General features: G+C 37.2%; 2 protein-coding genes and 1 long non-coding RNA gene across 4 annotated transcripts; 2 read left to right on the plus strand and 1 right to left on the minus strand.

Moving 5' to 3' along the window:
• The first annotated feature begins 6,225 nt into the window (after positions 1 to 6,225).
• Positions 6,226 to 6,776, plus strand: LOC119767456. Of its 2 annotated transcripts, none has more exons than XM_038256104.1 (2): positions 6,226 to 6,356; positions 6,417 to 6,776. In XM_038256104.1, exons 1-2 carry the CDS (start codon positions 6,273 to 6,275, stop codon positions 6,708 to 6,710), a joined length of 378 nt encoding a protein of 125 aa, XP_038112032.1. In that variant the 5' UTR covers positions 6,226 to 6,272; the 3' UTR covers positions 6,711 to 6,776. The 2 variants fall into 2 exon arrangements, with proteins under 2 accessions (XP_038112032.1, XP_038112033.1); XM_038256105.1 differs by having other exon boundaries at positions 6,226 to 6,350.
• Positions 6,777 to 10,402: 3,626 nt separating this feature from the next.
• LOC119767728 lies at positions 10,403 to 10,860 on the plus strand. The gene is made up of 2 exons (XR_005277681.1): positions 10,403 to 10,518; positions 10,648 to 10,860. It is a non-coding gene; the product is annotated as an uncharacterized LOC119767728 (long non-coding RNA).
• A 1,512-nt stretch (positions 10,861 to 12,372) lies between these two features.
• Positions 12,373 to 13,245, minus strand: LOC6036816 (nuclear pore complex protein Nup93). The gene is made up of 2 exons (XM_038250280.1): positions 12,837 to 13,245; positions 12,373 to 12,780 (listed from the first exon to the last, which is right to left on the minus strand). Exon 2 carries the CDS (start codon positions 12,568 to 12,570, stop codon positions 12,373 to 12,375), a length of 198 nt encoding a protein of 65 aa, XP_038106208.1. The 5' UTR covers positions 12,571 to 12,780; positions 12,837 to 13,245.
• Positions 13,246 to 21,284: the final 8,039 nt, after the last annotated feature.

Genomic DNA, 21,284 nt, shown 5'->3' on the forward strand with positions numbered 1-21,284 from the left:
TATAATATTTCTTGTTAAAAATATTGTATTTTTGTTTATTCTTAACAGTAAAAATAAAATCATTTTATTCGTGTATGTCTTAGTTCAACAGTTACTCTTGAAGAAATAATTTTTACTGTGCATTGTTGTCCAACAAGGGCAGCTAATTTAACCCCGCGGACAATACTTTAAGAGCATCGCGTAGACTTTATGGGGATCGGCCATTGTGCGTCCGTCCATCTTGGACCTGTTGACTTCAGCTGGAAAGTCCAAGTTGACCGTCGCCTGACGTGATGCCCGCTGTTTGCGGACATAATTTGCATAAAACTGGTTCTTTTCTCCAAAACAAAGCTTCGCCGAGCCAAGCTCGATATCGCGATATTCGATCCGGTTCGAACAGACAAAAAATATCATCCATTTTTGGCGCTCTCACGCGATATCTTACTGTTGTTTTTTCTCCACAAAAATTTAGAGCTTCTGCAGGCAGCCTCCATAACTGTTCTATCATCAGCTTTAGCTTTAGCACGAGCAGAGCCAGATCTCGCTCACACACATGCAATTATTCACGAAATTATTGCACCTAATCAGTGAAGCTGCGAGATCTACGCGCGAAGAAGAGGCTGTTGAGACCCCAATTCCCCCCAGAGACTCTGCCGCCCGACGGATCTCTCACATCACGTCTGTCCGTCCAGGACCGTTTTTCAATTTCCGCACTGGCTTGAGTCTTGGGTTGATGATCACGGTTTGGTTGTTGGGTTGGAAGAACTGGCTGGTCGGTGGGGAATTCATGCAGTCGGTCATGGCCTTCGGCTGGCCATTTGTGGATGAATTGCAAGTATTTTTTGCGAAATTACACTTGTATACAAGGGTTATGTAACTGATCTACTGTTTCAAGGGGATACTGGAAAAGATTTATGATAGTAAATGAAATTATTATGACTCAATGATTTTTAGTCATTAGCATTTAATTGCCCACCTCGTTTTTTAATTTCCATGGAGTTTATGTAAAAAGTATTAGTTTCCTTGAAAATTAAGAAATAGAAATATTACAGCAGAATACCAAGTTACATGGAAACATTAAAAAATACGCCAGATTTTTTGGATTGATATGAAATCTCAACATAAAGTCCTTTTTGAGTAAATGTTAAAATTTGATGCTTGAAATTCAATAATGCTAACTTATGCAAGAAAAAGGAAAACTATCCGAATTAATGTACTCATTACATGAATGAACTCATTACAGAAAACGTCTGTAATGTATCTGACAGCTGAAAACTCATTTAAATTAATATTCGAGAGCTTCTAAAAGCTAATTAGTTTCAAGTTAATACAAATAAATTGATTTTTTTTATAATATAAAACTTTTGCTTTCGTTTATAATATAACAACTTTTATAAATATGCCAAAAAAACCCAAAAAAAATGAAGCTACATGCTTAATACATTAAAGCAAAAAATAATCCATGTGTAAACAAAAAACAAACTCGACATTAAATGTTTGCATTTGGTTTTAAAGTTTGATGGTTTTTTTTCAGAAAATTACAGTACTCATCTCACGGGAACTCACGACACAATTTGAAGAATCGAAACACAACACAACTGTAGAGAAGTTGGTTGGCTGGTGGAATCCCCACAGCGAGTTGATCACCTTGCTTCCTCGACGGTTACCCGATGAAAGAGCCCGACCGCTGACTCTGTCCCGCCAACTGTCAGATCCGTTGGGCTGCGTCCGTACGCTGCAACTCGGAGGCTGCGTCTGGTACGCAACCAGACCGAGGGGGCTATTCGGGCCCACACAACAACCAGGTCTTTCCTCTCCTTCTTCAGTGGTTGGCCGTGTTGGTTCAGCCCGGCCTTGACCGGGTTAATCGTCTTACTTTGTCCGTACTGGTCCTGAAGCTCATAGAGGCGCATTGAGGACGCAAACAACGGGTCCAACAAGTGTCTGGAGACCGTCGTACGCTCCGGAACCTGACAGTAGCTGAACGGCAACAGCTTCTTTTGCCGCTCTAGCTTCCTCAGCTTCTTCGCGTTGCTCAATAATTCGTAGAGCTCGGCCACCGAAATATTCAAAATTCCGTATCGGGACCCGTATCCGTCACGGGATCCGTAACCGTCCCGCTGGAACCGGCGCCGAGGCGGAGCCTCTCGATCGGAGTCGTCTAAAGCCGAACTCACTGAAAAAAAGAAAGAAAAATTAGTAAACATTTTTTATGATAAATTTTTGAAAACAGATCGTGGAAAAATAAATAATTAATACTTACTTTTAGCAAAATCTCGATCTTTTGTAAAAGTTGGCGACGATTTTTTCGGTGGACTGCACTCGGTGGTGGTTGGAACGAAAAGAATTAGTTTGGTTTGGTTATTGTACGATCAGTTTCTAGCTGGAAACGACCGGCGGCTCAACGACCGACGAAATAGGCGGCGGGTCAGATGCGGGCATTAAAAAATGTCAAAATCTGTTCCCCCCTCACTTCGTCTCACCATCCAGCTGCAGCTTTGTTGACAAACAAACGGAGCACGCGGTCGCATGATGGTGGCATCGAGCCAGAATTAGGGGTGATCATGTGATTAAAAATGAAAGTTTTTTCAAGAAAAATAATATTTTTCCGACCGAATAAAAAAATTGCGAGCATGTTAAAACAATTATTCCTGATGTCGGAGAAGTGATAGGAAAGCAAAATTTTAATCCATAATTTTCCTATAAATTGATTTTTTTTCACACCAACTGGGAACCCCTAGATCTATCCACGACCGTTTCCAGTAACCGTGAGAAGATGCCAGAAAATCCAGCTACGAGCTAAATCCATAATACCCACTAACGATCCGTTAAGAATTTCTGCAGCTTCTGCAGAATTCTGCAGCCAGCATAAGTAACATTTTTGCAGCACGTTCCCGAACTTTTCAGCTCGCTCTCTTCATCTCTCTCTTTTGCAGAAGTTCTGCAAGGAGAGAAGCGGCAAATTTTTTGCCTGGGTAGCGCGTTCCAGTACTTTTTTTTTGCAATATTGTACACAGTTGAGTGGATTTACTCAAATTGGGTATTATTTTTTGAAATTATTTCAAAATATTAAAAAAAAATGGTTGACAAAGAAAGTAATTGAAAAAAGTACACCACAACACAACACAACACAACACAACACAACACAAAACAACACAACACAACACAACACAACACAACACAACACAACACAACACAACACAACACAACACAACACAACACAACACAACACAACACAACACAACACAACACAACACAACACAACACAACACAACACAACACAACACAACACAACACAACACAACACAACACAACACAACACAACACAACACAACACAACACAACACAACACAACACAACACAACACAACACAACACAACACAACACAACACAACACAACACAACACAACACAACACAACACAACACAACACAACACAACACAACACAACACAACACAACACAACACAACACAACACAACACAACACAACACAACACAACACAACACAACACAACACAACACAACACAACACAACACAACACAACACAACACAACACAACACAACACAACACAACACAACACAACACAACACAACACAACACAACACAACACAACACAACACAACACAACACAACACAACACAACACAACACAACACAACACAACACAACACAACACAACACAACACAACACAACACAACACAACACAACACAACACAACACAACACAACACAACACAACACAACACAACACAACACAACACAACACAACACAACACAACACAACACAACACAACACAACACAACACAACACAACACAACACAACACAACACAACACAACACAACACAACACAACACAACACAACACAACACAACACAACACAACACAACACAACACAACACAACACAACACAACACAACACAACACAACACAACACAACACAACACAACACAACACAACACAACACAACACAACACAACACAACACAACACAACACAACACAACACAACACAACACAACACAACACAACACAACACAACACAACACAACACAACACAACACAACACAACACAACACAACACAACACAACACAACACAACACAACACAACACAACACAACACAACACAACACAACACAACACAACACAACACAACACAACACAACACAACACAACACAACACAACACAACACAACACAACACAACACAACACAACACAACACAACACAACACAACACAACACAACACAACACAACACAACACAACACAACACAACACAACACAACACAACACAACACAACACAACACAACACAACACAACACAACACAACACAACACAACACAACACAACACAACACAACACAACACAACACAACACAACACAACACAACACAACACAACACAACACAACACAACACAACACAACACAACACAACACAACACAACACAACACAACACAACACAACACAACACAACACAACACAACACAACACAACACAACACAACACAACACAACACAACACAACACAACACAACACAACACAACACAACACAACACAACACAACACAACACAACACAACACAACACAACACAACACAACACAACACAACACAACACAACACAACACAACACAACACAACACAACACAACACAACACAACACAACACAACACAACACAACACAACACAACACAACACAACACAACACAACACAACACAACACAACACAACACAACACAACACAACACAACACAACACAACACAACACAACACAACACAACACAACACAACACAACACAACACAACACAACACAACACAACACAACACAACACAACACAACACAACACAACACAACACAACACAACACAACACAACACAACACAACACAACACAACACAACACAACACAACACAACACAACACAACACAACAACACACAACACAACACAACACAACACAACACAACACAACACAACACAACACAACACAACACAACACAACACAACACAACACAACACAACACAACACAACACAACACAACACAACACAACACAACACAACACAACACAACACAACACAACACAACACAACACAACACAACACAACACAACACAACACAACACAACACAACACAACACAACACAACACAACACAACACAACACAACACAACACAACACAACACAACACAACACAACACAACACAACACAACACAACACAACACAACACAACACAACACAACACAACACAACACAACACAACACAACACAACACAACACAACACAACACAACACAACACAACACAACACAACACAACACAACACAACACAACACAACACAACACAACACAACACAACACAACACAACACAACACAACACAACACAACACAACACAACACAACACAACACAACACAACACAACACAACACAACACAACACAACACAACACAACACAACACAACACAACACAACACAACACAACACAACACAACACAACACAACACAAGAATTTTCATTTATTATTTATTTATGTTTTATAAAAGATTGCTTATTTAAAAAACCAAGGGTAAATCGATTTACCGTCATCTTATTCACCTTTAATTTAGAAGAAATTTCGCACACCAAACCTTTCCGCAATTTTGCGCACATGTGCGATCGCTCTCCCATATTTAAAAATCTATCACAATCAATCAAATCCCCTTGCTGCTGCCGACAGAGAGAAAGCGGCACCGCACAAAGATCTGCTCTGCGGCGCCAAATTTTGGACTAATGAAATAAATTGTTATAATAAAGTAAAACCCACATGATCCGAGCTGTTTCGCTCGCAAATTTGCAGGTATCGATGGCTAATAGAGGATGAGGGGATGAGTTTTGGATCAAAATTGCTCCAGAAAGTAAAACAAATCGTGCTAATTAGTGGAAGAGTAATTGTTTCCTTTTTTCTTTCGTTTTCTTTACCTTTTGCCAGTTTTTGGCGGATTTAAACCGGGTGATGAAAGTTTGCACTTGAAAATGTGAACGAAATTGAAAACAAAATTAATGGTCGGCTGTTTTTGTTTCACTTTCGGTGCTTTTGGCTGGACGGTGGCTATCGCTGTTTTGAGTGTTAAAGGTTAAACTGATTAATGATTTTAGGATGGCACACAAGAAAAATAGAACTTTCAGCGTTTAATTAATAGGAATTGCTTAATTAATTTAATTTTACTGTGTTATTTCTTATACTTTCAGGCAAACATATTTTTTTGCAGTCAATCGTAGCTAGTTCGTCATTTGAGAGGGTTCTTCCAAAGTAAACATGAAATTTTACCTATTATTCCTTTTTACGACAATTTTGATTAGTTTGTGTGAATCACATGATTCGACTCTTCTTAAGGTTTTGGTAAAATTAAATTAAACTAAACATTGTGTTAAACCTCAAAATAACCTCCGATTTTCGCAGAATCGCATCCGGCGTGCTGAGCAGATTAACAACCAAAAACCGGTCAACTATGGATTTCCGGTGTTTGGGACCCCATCCTGGCCCACTTTTAACACCGGTGGAGGATGGTCACAGCAGCAGCAACCGGGTGGGTCTTTCGGCAACGGTGCTGGCCTAAATCTTCAGGGTAGGTTCGATTTCGGCGGAATCCCATCCGGCGGCAAGGGCAACCAGGTGAGCGCCGGGTCCACGTGCACGTACTCCAAGGATGGCAAGCAAAAGTGTCACCAGTGGGAGGACAAGAAGGGGCATTAGGTGAACAAGTATTCACGACTTTTACGTTGTAATCATGATTAAAATACATACTACAAAGAGTTATACAAAAACAAAAATAAATCTTTTATATAATAGGAAAATTTTGAGAAAAAAATCCAATAACATGAAAAAAATCTTAAATTCAATTTTTAGATTAAGTAAAACAAACAATATAGTTAAATTTCATGGGAACAATTCTGGAGTTTGTTTTGAAAAGGTCCAATAAACCAAATTTTCAGTTTTTGCTTTTTGAGTGTTTTTAAAACCGCCTTCAGTCAAACTCTAGAATTAAATTGTTTCCCCTCAAGATACCAGAAAAAAAACAGAAATGGATATCTATTTCATTGGTAATAACTGTTATAACTACCCGGGCAGACGGTAATAACAAAATTCATGCAATTTCAATAACAAATACTGTTAAAATAACAGAAAGTGTTATGGAATCTTCTTGAAAAATCCATTTTTACATAAGGGTTTAATAACAGTTTATGTTATTATAACAAAATTTGTTATTGGTCTGATATTGGTTGAAAGCCAAATCAGCTTTGGAAAATAACATATTTTGTTATGGAAGTACTCCAAAGGTTATTGGGATGATCGGATTAGTTGTTAAAATAACAAAAAATAATAACAAAGATTTATTCGAATAATAACTAAAAATGTTATTAGTCAGTTATTACAATAACAATCCAATGACAAAAAAATCATAACGACGAATAACAAATCTTGTTATAAATAACATAAAATGTTATTGGTCTAGTACAGGCCTGCCCAACGTCCGGCCCGTGAAGCCATTTCATCCGGCCCGCGATGGCTTTCTAAAATATTTCTATGATCGGCCCTTAAGGCTGTTCATGAAGTATTAAATAAATTAAATTATTGTCTGAATTAAAAAAATAAGCTTGAGATCAAATTTTAACATATTGCATTCTTCATGTTTGAATTTAATGCTTATAATTTTTATATTGATATTATTTAACTGAAAAAAATGTTCAGGAAAACAAAAATGTTCATTTCGTAAAATTGTTAAATTTATGAAAAAACTTCTATTGTTATCTTAAAATTTACAAAAAAAAAGACTAAATGTTATTCTTTTCAGTTTTGACTGTGTTTACTTCAATTTGAAGTTTTTTTTTCCTATTTTCTTTTTTTTTAAATAAATAAGTAAGCAAATATAATGTATTTTTCCAGAACAACTTTTCAGTGATAAAGTTTTTTTTAAAGAAGCCTAAAAATCAAATTATTCATACTGAAAATAGATCGGTGGAAATATTTTTAAAATATTTAAAAATGTATCAAAAACATGCAACGATTATTGAAATTTGAATGTTTTTTTTTTTTTATAAAAAAAATATATCATTTAATTGGAATCTTCAAAAACAACACTATACAATTTTAAACAAGCAAAAATTAAAATAAGTCAAATAAACATTTTTTTAAATCAAATTATTCATACTGAAAATAGATCGCTGGAAATATTTTTAAAATATTGAAAAATGTATCAAAAACTTCAAAAACTTGCAATGATATTTGAAATTGTAATGTTTTTTTATGAAAAAATATATCAAGGTATTTAATTGCAATCGTCAAAAACAATATCTTTACAATTTTAAACAAGCAAACAAGCAAAAATTAAAATAAGTCAAATAACCAAATTTTTGAATGTTGTTTGTTTTTCATTTTTTAAATCAAGATATATGAATCATATTTGCAACACTAGTTCTTTTATGTATTTGCTTTAAAAAAACTCAATCATAAGAAAATTGAAAAAAATGTGTTTACTTTTTCAACTTTTATCATATTAAAAACAAAACATTCCAGTCAAAAAAAACATCCTTTATCAAATATTAATTCTGGCCCGCCACTGCTTCAGAAAAATCAGATCTGGCCCGCAGGGCCAAAAGGTTGGGCACCCCTGGTCTAGTATTTTCAAATATCAAAAAATGTTATTCCCAAGTTATTACCGTCTGCTCGGGAGCTTGTTCACTCATATGAAATTTAGCTTAACATCCGGTCTAAAAATCTCTCCACATCATTTTGTGTAGATCTCACTTTGGAAGCGAACTTCTCAGATCGTGTGTTACATTTGGTTACTAACTTCGTGACGGTACGGTTGAAGTCCTGATCTTTGGTTAGTTTCTTAGTGAAAACTATTTTTTTAATTTAAAACAAGATTCTTAACAAACCATCTTAAGAATAATTTAAATAGTACTTTGACAATTATTTTAAAGTTTTTGTAGCTGAGAGCATGCCATATTTTTTTTTTCAAAATGGTGAGACTCTAACGAAATTTTCCAACTATGAATTGTTAAAGGAACTCTAAATAAATAAAACACATGCTTTACTTTCTTTGCAGATTTTGTATCATCCAGGTGCCATTTTGAAACAACACACTTGACCAAAAGCAACACAATGGGATTTTGGAAATCATTGGGATTTGCAGTGGTTACAGTGGTAGTTGTTGTTGTAATCATCGTTGCCACCGTCCTTGTGTTTGCGTAAATATTTCTTTGACTATGGATCGATGAGACAAAGAAAAACGATCTATCTATTATACTGGTTTATAATAGGTGAGATCACTTCATGGTGACCACGCTGACAATATGTATAATATACAGTTTATATATCAACGAATATTGAATTTCAATCATGTAACGAAAACATTATGAATTAATAAAAATGACAAAATAAATTTCCTTACAATAAAATAAAAAAATTACTTCGAATACTGCCGAGTCGACGAACCGAAATGGGTTAACTACACCCCCCCCCCTCCGTAAAAAATAGACACAACTTCAAAACTCACTCCATCTTAAAATGGTTTTCTCAAAAAAAAAAAAAAAAAAAAAAAACCGCGATCCTTTTTGCCTTCCTCACCTCAATGAAGAAAGACTATAAAATCACTCGAAAAATGAACTTCTTTATTCGACCTCGTAGACCCACCTTCACGTATACCTATCGACTCAGAATCAAATTCTGGACAAATGTCTGTGCGTGTGTATGTCTGTAAGTCCGTGCACCGAAAAATATGCACACGATTATCTCCGGACTGGCTGAACCGATTTGGACCGTTTCAGTCTCATTCAATCCGTCTTGCGGTCCCACAAGACCATAGTTAATATTATAAAGTACTTCAAAAGTTATGCTAAAAAACGATATTAGCTAAACTTCGAAAGATTGTAAAAAGGGTGGTTTTTGTAAAAAAAACCTGTTTTGCTATATATTGTTAGAAAGGTAATTGAAAGACCTTTCCAACGCGTTCAAAAGATTGCAGATCTGACAACCCCATCAAAAGTTATGAGCACTCAAGTGTTATTTATACACTTTTTTGAGGCCGGATCTCAAATATTTTGATGATTAAGCTGTCCGGATCTATCATGCGCCCTATCGTAAGAAAGGTAATCAAAAGATCTTTTCAACGAGCTCAAAAGATTGAAGATTTGACAACCCTATCAAAAGTTATAAGTACACTAAAGTTTTTAATTCACTTTTTTTTAGGCCGGATCTCACTTTTTTGAGGCTGTGTTGTGTAATCACTTTATGAATACGAGGAAGGTACCAACCACCTAAAGGTGGATTAAGTAACGTTTTTTGTGAGCCGTTGTTCGTTCGCTCTTTTCAGTGAACCGGCTCTTGAGTGGCTCGCTCTATTTTGCCCACCTCTAGTTTGCTTGTTTTCAAGAAAATAAAGTAAACATCACTCGTTCTACATATAACTACACACCAAACTATGCGGATGGCGATAACCACAATTGAATAAGTGTCTTGTGGCAGTACAGTCATATTCCTAGGATTGGTTGGATTTCGAGTAAGTTTCTTTGTTAATCAGCATTCTATTGCTGCTTTTTCAAGCTTTTTTAATAGATGATTCAAGTTATAGTAAAATTCTTCAATTTCAAGAATGTTTTATATTGAAAACATCCCCTGTTTTTTGCAGATTGATCGAGGCGACAAACTAAACCAAAAGCAACGTGATGAACTATAGGAATTCGGTCGTCTTAGCTGGTGCGCTAACAATAGTGATCGTTATTATTTTTGTAATGATTGGATTTTGATTTGATTGTACGAATGGATCCTTCCGTTATACTGGTATATAATCGATGAGATCCCAGTGCCATAACCGAATAATATACAAACTGATTGTATTTTATTTTGTTCTATTTTGATGTTAATGAAAACAAACTAATGTCCGAAAACACCTGAAAGGTTATTAACAAGAACCCGGATAAACGAAAACTATATCGATTCTGGTGAGGAACTTAAAAAAACCTTATGAGATAAGGTCACCATTTGTAATAATGTTATTTGGCGGACCTTGATAACTATTTGTCAAATGGTCACCATAAGTAATAGAGTTATTTTAATGTTTGTAATGGTCAACAATTTTCTAGATAACTTTAAAAAACTATTTGCGGATGTTTTCTCAAATGGTTACCCTAAATCATACGGTAATTTTAAAGTTCAAATGGTTCCAATGGCGGACCTTGATGACTATTTGTCAAATAGTTACCATAAGTAATAGAGTTATCTTAAAGTTTAAAATGGTGATTTTTTTCTTGACGACTTTGTCAAACTATTTAAATATGCTTTCTGAAATGGTTATCGTATATCATAAGATTATTTTAAAGTTCAAATGGTTCATCTCGATACGCAAGTACCATATAGAAACATAAAATAATTATTTGAAAAAAAAATACGATTAATAATTTTTTTTTGTCCACAAAACAAAGAGGAACTATGAATATTATACTTTTATTTATAATGATTGTTTTCAACGAATTCTTTAAAATTCATTTAGATTTAAAATACATACATACAATACATCCGAGCGGATGGACAAAACCCTTATTAATTTATTCATTCAACTTTAATTTGCAAAATTGCATTTTCGAAAACCCTGCATCATGAGATGATATTTTGATTTTATTTTGTTTAGTTAGAGCAAATTTCCTTGCCCTGTTAAAATATCAATTTTCCGACATTTTTTTTTTATCAAGAAGTAATTTTTATCTATATCATGTTTTTGTTTTCAATTTACTTTAAAGAAAATTTTATTATCTTATTATCACTTTAATTAATACGCAATTATTCATCATAAGCATAAGTTTTGGTTCTGGTTGGCAAACTTTAATCCGACGAACGATCCAACCAGGTTCAGAAGCTTGGCCTGCTCGATAAACTGCGTCTGGGTGCAACGAGTACGCGGACTGGGTTTCACGCTCGGCATGTACTTCTTGATCTCCCAGATGTCACTAACTTTCGAGTCGTTGAACCCATCCGCAACCTGGGCGAACCGCTGAACCAGCGACGGTCGCATCGCACCCTCGTTTGATCAACTTGTTGTATTCGTACTAGAGAGCCTATATGGAGAGGCGAAATGTCACTCTCAGGGTTCCAATCGAACTGTCAAATCGGGGTTCCAATCGAGCAACAAGATCACGCAAGAACAAGGTTGGAATCAATTTAAAATAATTTTGGCAAAAAAAACGAGACTTATAACAATCACAAGTATTGTAAAACTGTCGTTGATAATAATCTGGTAGTTTTTGTTATGTTTATGCTTTTTCGGTACAAGAAAAGTGCCAGCACCAAAGAAAAACTACAAGTTTTTCAACCTTATATTTGAATGCCTTTGGGTGTTTGAAATTTCTCCGAGAACATTTCATTTCCCTATGTAGGTCCCTAATTCGTACACCTCCCGAGCGTACACCATTTTTTGGTTGTTCAACGACGACCTTCCGCCAAACGTGCTCTCGTTCAAGGTTGTCTGCTCCGGCCCCTTCCGGATGTCCATCCAGTTCTGCGACGGCCCAACCAACGCGTTCATCAGCTTCACCTTTTCCAGCTTCCAGTCCTTCATCGTGTGCTCCCACTTGGCGTTCTGCGCCGCATGCAACGAGTTCTTGTGCACCTCCTTGATAACGGACAGAATCGCATTCTCCTTCTCGTTGCGCAGGAAGCTCTGAATGTCCGTCGTCGAAATCGGATCCAACGATTCAAACGTCTAGCGCGAGCTCAGCGTCTCCAGCTTCTGTGAGATCTTCGGCCCTTGTGGCCGAGCAGAATGTGCCTGGAAGAAAAATACTCTTTAAATCTCAAACAACTCAAATTGAGACCGAAACTTACGCTTACATGTCCTACGCGCCGGTCTGGGAGACGCGCGAGTGCAGCTCCTGGGTCGCTTGAAGCACCTGCGTCAGCGTGCGCTCGACCCGCGGCAAGTCATCGGAGACCTGAGTATCGTGGGATAGCTTTTGCGCTTGCTGGAGAAGAGCGCTGAAATCCATTTCGACGTCTTTGTGTTTCTAACCTCAAAATCCGACGGATGGGCTGTACGGTGAAATGCGATTGAAAACTATGAAATTTATAGATATTTAAACTGCCCCTAGTCGTTTGCCAACTATTGAACAATTTTGAAACTTTTTAAACGATTTTTGCAACACTATTTTTTTACAAAACGAAGCAAAATCGAAAGAAATCCTGAGTTCTTGGCGGCAGTTGGTAATGTTTACTGTTTGGAGCTGGATTCTGCTGCTTGTGTTGGGAGTTTGACGTACACTTCAAAACTGATATGAGCACATTTCAAGTCAATTTTCAAACTCGCTGGGTAGTTTTGGCGGTACACCCTTACCAAAAATCATGATTTTTTGAGTTCCAAATCCCACTTTTCATACGAATTTTTCAGTTCAACCCATATAACCATTTTTATGTTTGTAGTACCTGAACTCAAAAAATCGTATGAAAAGTGGGATTTGGAACTCAAAAAAACATGATTTTTGGTAAGGGTGTACGAACCGGTTCGGACATGAAACGTCAAAGCATCAAAACATCAATCGCAGTTCGCAGGTCGCAGGCAGTTGCTTTTGGACGGTCCATCGTCGCAGGATTTTCATCGTTTTTTGGGAGGAAAACAGTTCCGGCAGGCCGAATTTATGCTCAAGAACGCAGCCGAATGTCTGCGCAAGGAATCATTCCGGACGCGAACGAGATCATGAAGCGCAACGGGCCGCCGGAAGCGACACATTCGGCCACGACGTGTACAAGATCACGTTTCTCTGCGACACCGAGCAACCGCCCCTCTTCGGTGCCAAGTACAAATTCCAGCTAGACGGCGTCGTCGACTATCCGAAGTTTCTCGTTGCGTCTGGTGGAGAAACAGCGATTCGACGAGTTCTACTCGGAATCGGTCCAATCGAGCCGCGGCCTCATCGAAAAGATTCAAGCACTAGAAACGTTCCCCGGTCAGTCGCAGGATGAGCGCGAGCGGCAACAGAATGTGGGCGAGTACAGCCACGCCCAGGGCCATCTGGATCAGAAAGGAGCGAGTGGCAGTCGGTTCCAAAAAGTTGGCACGCTGTCCAAGTCTGAGTGGGAGGCTAGCAGTGAGTTATGCGCCCAACTTTGCATAAATTCAATCAATCAACAATCAATTTGCCGAGCTTCCGTGGCCGTGAGGTTACGGGTTTCGCCTTGTAAGCGGAAGGTGATGGGTTCGATTCCTGTCTGGCTCGGCAAAGTCAGATCCCTTCAAAGAGTAATTGTACTCACTGGGAATACTGACCGGTAGGGGATGGGTTTCGACTAGCGGCGTGCTGGGTTTCCAATCCAGAGGTCGTGAGTTCGATTCTCGTACCGGGATGATGAAGTTTCAAAAATTACAATTTACGTTGACTTATGGTTGATATCTCGTTTTAGCACTGTACATGTTCTTCGCCTTCCAGAAGATGAAAACCAACTGGGATAAGAATGGGAAACCCGGTCAAGCAGTACAAAGTGACCAAGCGGTTGACCTTCCATGAGCAGGGTCTGAACGACCACTCGGATAAGTAGCAGTGGGTCGTCAAGAACGTGCTCATTCCGCAGGGGTTCGAGTCGTACCAGAAGAATTATGTGGCGTTCGTGAAGACGCTCAAAATCGACGCTGACGAGAATGAGATGGGACGGTTCGCGAAGACGGCCAAGCTTGCGCTGGGGGAGACCTTTACGTGAGTTTCTCAAAACATTTGTAAAAAGTAGGTTTTGTTAAAGTAAGAAATTTTCTCGCAGTAAATACGGCATCAACGACGCCACCTCGATGCTTGGGCTGCGCGAGGAGGACAAAACGATCCCGCTGAAGAACCTCACCATCAACAGGGTTGTTACGGACGGCGCGGATCGCGCGGATGGCGCGTTTCGCGCGGATAGCGCGGATTTGGCGCGGATTTGCTGGCTTAATTTGCTCAGGCGCGGATTTCGCGCGGATGACAATTTTGATAAATAAAATAATTAACTTTCAAGTTATTAAGAAAATTATTATCAGGAATTACTGTAATTTTTTTAAGTGCAAAAACTTCAATTTCTTAGAAGTTGTTACCGAAACAAAATTGATTTTTTCCGGAAATGTTTGTTTGTAATTTTTTAATATGAAACGACGAAATAATCTACAAGAAGAGATAATTTTTGTTAAAGATTTTTTAAATAAATTTATTCTTACACTCAACTCATTATTAACATCTGATACGGGTTCTAAATATTCCATCTCTTATGAGTTTCAGGTTATGTTTTATCAACAATATGTATTGTTTATTTTATACTGGATACATTTTGATTTGATTCTTTTGAACCATATTTCAAGCTTTTCTATAGATATTCGGATTAAACAAAAAAATATTGGGGTGCTCTGGTGGACGTATTGTGGTCAAATCCCAAATATGAGCAATATTGGACGGAACAGAAGCTGGCTTTCCGCCTTTGATTTTAGTTAGGATTTAACCCGTAGAAAGGTTTTTTTTAATTTACATGAAAAAATAAAAAGATCTAAATATTCAAATATGAAAGCTCCAACATTCAAAATTAAAAGTTCAGAAGTTCTAAAATTCTATTTTTTTTAATTTTTATAGTTGTTAAATCCAAAAATTGAAAAATTCTGAATTTTAAATAGCCAACAATAAAAAAATCTAAATTTCTAAATAAAAAAAAATTCCAAAAAATCAGGAATTTAAAATATTTAAAAATCAAGAATAAATTCTCCAAATTTACAAATTTTGAAAATTGATAATAAAAACAATCAATGGAACAAAAACTTATAAATTCTCAAATAAAGTTCTTAAATTCTTAAATTCTTAAATTCTTAAATTCTTAAATTCTTAAATTCTTAAATTCTTAAATTCTTAAATTCTTAAATTCTTAAATTCTTAAATTCTTAAATTCTTAAATTCTTAAATTCTTAAATTCTTAAATTCTTAAATTCTTAAATTCTTAAATTCTTAAATTCTTAAATTCTTAAATTCTTAAATTCTTAAATTCTTAAATTCTTAAATTCTTAAATTCTTAAATTCTTAAATTCTTAAATTCTTAAATTCTTAAATTCTTAAATTCTTAAATTCTTAAATTCTTAAATTCTTAAATTCTTAAATTCTTAAATTCTTAAATTCTTAAATTCTTAAATTCTTAAATTCTTAAATTCTTAAATTCTTAAATTCTTAAATTCTTAAATTCTTAAATTCTTAAATTCTTAAATTCTTAAATTCTTAAATTCTTAAATTCTTAAATTCTTAAATTCTTAAATTCTTAAATTCTTAAATTCTTAAATTCTTCAATTCTTCAATTCTTAAATTCTTAAATTCTTAAATTCTCAAACTCTGGATCTTAACAAAAAGAACCGCAGAATTCTTAAATGCTACAATTTTTGTCACCATCATAGATTTCAGAAAGTCTGATAACTTTGGAGCATTTTTTAAGTAATATTTTAGGATTGAGAATTTTTTAGAAGAATATAATACAAATTTCGTGTCGAGCACGAACTGCATGTTTTTATCTAATCCTTAGATTTATGAATTTTCAAATCTTAATTTTTTCAATTTATTGATTTTTTTAATTTAAATTTTCAAATCCCTATTTGAATTTCTTTTTTGCTAAATTTATTGTTATGGCTTTTCTCTCTGGTTTAATTCATCCTAGCAAAAATAAATTTGATCATATAATTTTCAGCGTTTCAACATTCTGGGTCTTGAGATTAAGATAAAGCTATTCTGGATTTTAAATTCTATTTATTGAATACAACATAATTTTAACGTTTGTGGTTTTGCGTTCCTTCCGACGGAACCCTCAATCATAAAACGATTTTAATTTTTGTTCTCAAATACTTTCATAAAAATTAAATTGTTGTGAAACTCTGTTGTATATTTGTTGCGCAAAATTATTTTTCCTATTATGGCGCGGATTTCGCGCGGATTGGGTTTTTGGGACGGCGCGGATTTGGCGCGGATTTTTTTTCGACTTCTCCGTAACAACCCTGCATCAAGACGGCCATCTGCTGGCAGGCGCTGCTCGAGTTCCTCCAGCACACCGAGTCGGACGTGCTGGACGCGTACAAAGTGGATCTGACGGCGTTTTGCAACTACATCAAGAAGCTAGTTTTTCAGGGAATCTATCTAAACTTTTACAATAACGTTGCTCTGTTGCAGCTTTGCGGACACGCCGACGCTGTGCAACTACATCCGGCAGCTGTCGTACGATCCGTCGATGATGACAGATAAGCTGCAGAATATGTACTTCCAGTCGATGATGCAGGTGCTGCTGGAGATTGCTGCGTCGTACGATCTGGGTGACGAGGTCGGCCGGGAGAACTTGAAGAAGGTGCTTGCGGCGATCTTGGCGAGGGCAACGTGAAGACGATTATGGTCATCTTTGAGCGGTTGGTGGGTGACGTCGAGGAGCGGTTCCGATTCTGTGTGGATTTGATCAACGGAATTTTGGAACCCTCGCGGGCGGACGTTTCCAACACGTCGCGATCGTTGGTAGATGCGTACTTGGAAAAGAACCCGGACAAGAGTCTGCAGATGAAGATTTCCTCGCTTCGGTTGAACATAATGGACTTGAAGGAGCAGGAGATGGACAAGGTCAACAAGAAGGATTAAGGCGGTGCGCAGCGAGCGTCGGACGAGTTGACCGCGCCAATGACGTACACACGGTCACTATCCGGTTCATGTACAAATGGAACTAGCAGAAGTCTGAACACATCCAGTTCTACAACATTGTCTTCCAGCGGATTATGAAGGTGTTGAAGATTATCAAGATGAGGCGGAAGAACTTTGATCCGTCCGCGCCGAAGCTCATTCAGCAGAACCGGCTGGAAATCTGACTGGGGGAGCGCCGTTGACGAGTCCCAAGGTGGACTGATGTTCAATCTGGACGTTTAGCGTCGTGTTCTGCTGCAGATCACCGACATGAGGACTTTTTCTGCCTCGATCTGTACTGCCGCTCAAATCAAGTCCGTCCCATATGTAATTTCGTCAATTTTGAGGTAATGATGCAGTTTGGTTCAAAATCATGTAAACTATCAGAAAACCCAATAAAATTAAATACTTTGTTCCACAAAACCGGAGAAAATCCACTTTTTCGTGAAATTCTAACACGTAGCCTTATGGGAGGGACAAACTTGACATGCATTTTTCTCGGCTTGCTGTTTTTACATATGGGACGGACACGATTAGAGCGGCAGTGTACGAGATCATCTAAAAGGAAGACTACAAAAGTAAGGATGATGACGATTTGAATGTTCCAGTAGGACTTCCTGTCACCGTAGTGAAGCGAACTAGGTGGATGAAAAGAAGCCGGTGAGATTAGGTCGCAGGATCCAGCAGTAAGTGCTTCAGCTGTTTCGCCGTGGACTCGCGGTGTTTGAATTACAGCGGTGTTTTCGCAAGTGATTGTATCACTATGGCAGCGCTGGGCTTTTATGCTGCCGTGGAGCTTGCACGAAATGAGGATGGCGGATCCTCAGGAAACTTTGGAGACATTGGGGCCGAACCAAAATGGCGTGAGCGTTGGAAATTTTTCAATGTTCAACGACAGATTTACTCCACAATGTTTAATGATTTCCTAAACATAATGGCTTGAACAAAACAGTGTTTTTAGACTGATTGGTCGGAATTTCGACTCTCAGCTTACCCAGCTACGAACCGTCAACTGGGGCGAATTGGAACAGCAGTTTTAACCATGTAGTAGCACAATATTTTTATTTTCCTTGTTGGTTTAGGTTAGAACAGATTCAGACCAGCATAATGTGTACATTCATTTCCAAGTTTAAACCCATCAAATGCTTTAAACACTGCTGTTCCTATTCAGACTGTAGTCCCGATTCGCCCCAGATGACGGAATTTTCCGAGTGTGATGAGCGGAAGTTAGTAAATTCGTTTGGACCGCTGTCTGCCATCGAAAGACGATCTTCGCAAAGGCTTCGAGCTGCTGATTGCACAGTGTCAGATCGGTTAGATTGACCAGCGGAATTACGGTTCGGTTCTCTAGCATCAACGGAATCGATGATGCGGAGGTGTAGTGTGATATTTTATACAAATATGGTGTTTACCCCTACGAAATTGAGTTTCAGAACCTCCGTTATTCTTGGTTTCGCATAATTTACGCCAACCATCAAAGGAAGCGCAATTTTCACAAACGCAAGGGCTCGCCTTCCTTTGAATGCAGATTGCAGAATCTCATGTCTTAAATTATTGTTTATTAATTTCAATTCTTTAGGCAATATTTGTACTTCTAAATCAATTTAGTAGTTAACAACATTTTGGATTCAACGCAAAATTAAATTTGCCTTGCGCGCTCTCTCTTTTCTCTTCTCTCGCTACGCTCCGTTACCTGCTCTTTCGCAGGCAAGCGCACTAGGCACTGCGCAGGCAAAAACAGTCTGATGTGAAACGTTTGTGCGGCTGGTTGTTGTTTACGTTTTGTGCGCAGGTATAATTTTCAAACAAATCATTTGATTTACCAAATACTTTGTTTATATTTTTCTTGTTGATCATTTCAGCGCCGTGGAGAGAACTTAATAAAAACGGAACAGCTGGTGCTGGAGAACTCGATCGGTGATCAAAAGAGATTTTGCCGGCAGCCGGACGACAATATTGTTCCGCCAAGGATGCGACCAAGCGAACAAACGATTGGCATCAATCAATCTGAATAATCAGATAAGTACATTTGAATTTTATATTCAACTTGATACTTTGTGATTTTTTTCTTCTTACTTTTTCAGGTTTGGACGATTTTGGCAGTATGATCAACTAAACAGAATCGACATCGCCGCTTAAGTTCAAACATTATTGTTGTGAACCATCCGTCAAAAAGTGAACAATTCTGTAAAAAATAGGTAGGTAAAAAATGTAAGAAAAACTTTTAAAAACCATTTCAAAACTATTTCTCAAAAAGTAGTAAATTTGCATGATAAACTTTAATTTACCATTTGAAAACTATTTCTCAAATAGTGAAACTGGAAAAAAATGTAGGATAAACCTTAAACAACCATATGAAAACTATTTCCAAAATAGTAGCGCTAGGTAAAAATAGCAAGAAAAACCCTAAAAAACCATTTACAAACCCTTTCTTAAATAGTAGACGCAAGGTTAAAATTTTTAAGAAAAACTTTAAAATACCATTTAAAAACCATTTTTGAAACAGTAAAAACCGATGGAAAAAGGTCGCTTTTTCGCGAAAATTAACTTTATTTTTACCATTACACAAATGGTAATTTGACGAAACGTTGTTCGGGGATTTTTAAGGTTACCGTTGCTAACCACCCTCAATTCAGATGGTTGAACTTTATGATAAATGGTAGGGTACCATTTCCGATATGGTATTTTTAAGGTTTTGCTACCATTTTTCAAGTTGTGGTTACGATCTCTGAAATGGTGACAAAACTATTTAACAAACAGTTTTTTTAAGGTTCTCGTTTATGCGGGAAGGAATCTTCCTGAAATATTATTTCTGTTTATGTTGATTGTTTTTGATGGATTTTATAAATGGATATAAAAGTATGGTCAAAAGTCAAAAAACGTTTCATTCTCGTGTAGAAATTATTTCAGAAGAATATTGCTCAATTTGAAGTACTTTTTTCGTTTACTTTTTTCAAAAATCTTTGATTATCCGAATCCTCGAATATCTGAAAATTTAATCATCCAACATCTGAAGTTCCTGAAAGAAACTTGGGATGATCAAATCTTATTTTTTTTGCGTTTTCTTTCTGTTATTTTTAAAAATGTTGTTCAACTTTAGCTACCCCAAATTATCTTAATTCGTTTGATTAAGGGGTTACATACATGCAAATCGTCAAAAATGTCAGAGGTTGGTATGAGCACACATTTACACTTTTTTTAAATCTTTTTGCAGGGCATTAAAAAATACATTTTCATCTATTAACAAAATAACTTTTGGACGTACCATTGCCGAGTTATAGCTATTTTTAGTTAGCAGTTTCAAAAAACGGGTGCCGCGATATCTCAACCCGACCAAATCGGCTCAAAATTATAATGAAGACTCGTTAAACCTATCCTGTGTGCATGACGAAGTCCAATTTTCAAAAACTAATTAACAAAAAAAAGATAAAAATATGTTCCTATATTTCTTATAAAAAATCGAGGGTTTTATTTTTTACAAGAGCAAAATATTAAAATCGGGCTTTCTCATGCACACGGCATATGTCTTGGGAGTCTTCACCCCAAATTTCAGCCAATTTGATCCATCCTATCTCGAGATATCGTGGTACCCCTAAACAGTTGGACAGTTCACAATTTCGCCATTCGCAAAGTGAAC

Source organism: Culex quinquefasciatus, chromosome 2 (assembly GCF_015732765.1).
Source record: "Culex quinquefasciatus strain JHB chromosome 2, VPISU_Cqui_1.0_pri_paternal, whole genome shotgun sequence".
Classification (NCBI taxonomy): domain Eukaryota; kingdom Metazoa; phylum Arthropoda; class Insecta; order Diptera; family Culicidae; genus Culex; species Culex quinquefasciatus.

Excerpts from the sequence above, each read along its gene's own strand:
- LOC119767456 (XM_038256104.1), top strand. The coding sequence starts at position 6,273 with ATGAAATTTTACCTATTATTCCTTTTTACGACAATTTTGATTAGTTTG. Across the intron at positions 6,357-6,416 it reads CGACTCTTCTTAAGGTTTTG|AATCGCATCCGGCGTGCTGA; the intron begins GTAAAATTAAAT and ends CGATTTTCGCAG.
- LOC6036816 (XM_038250280.1), bottom strand. The coding sequence starts at position 12,570 with ATGAAGGACTGGAAGCTGGAAAAGGTGAAGCTGATGAACGCGTTGGTT.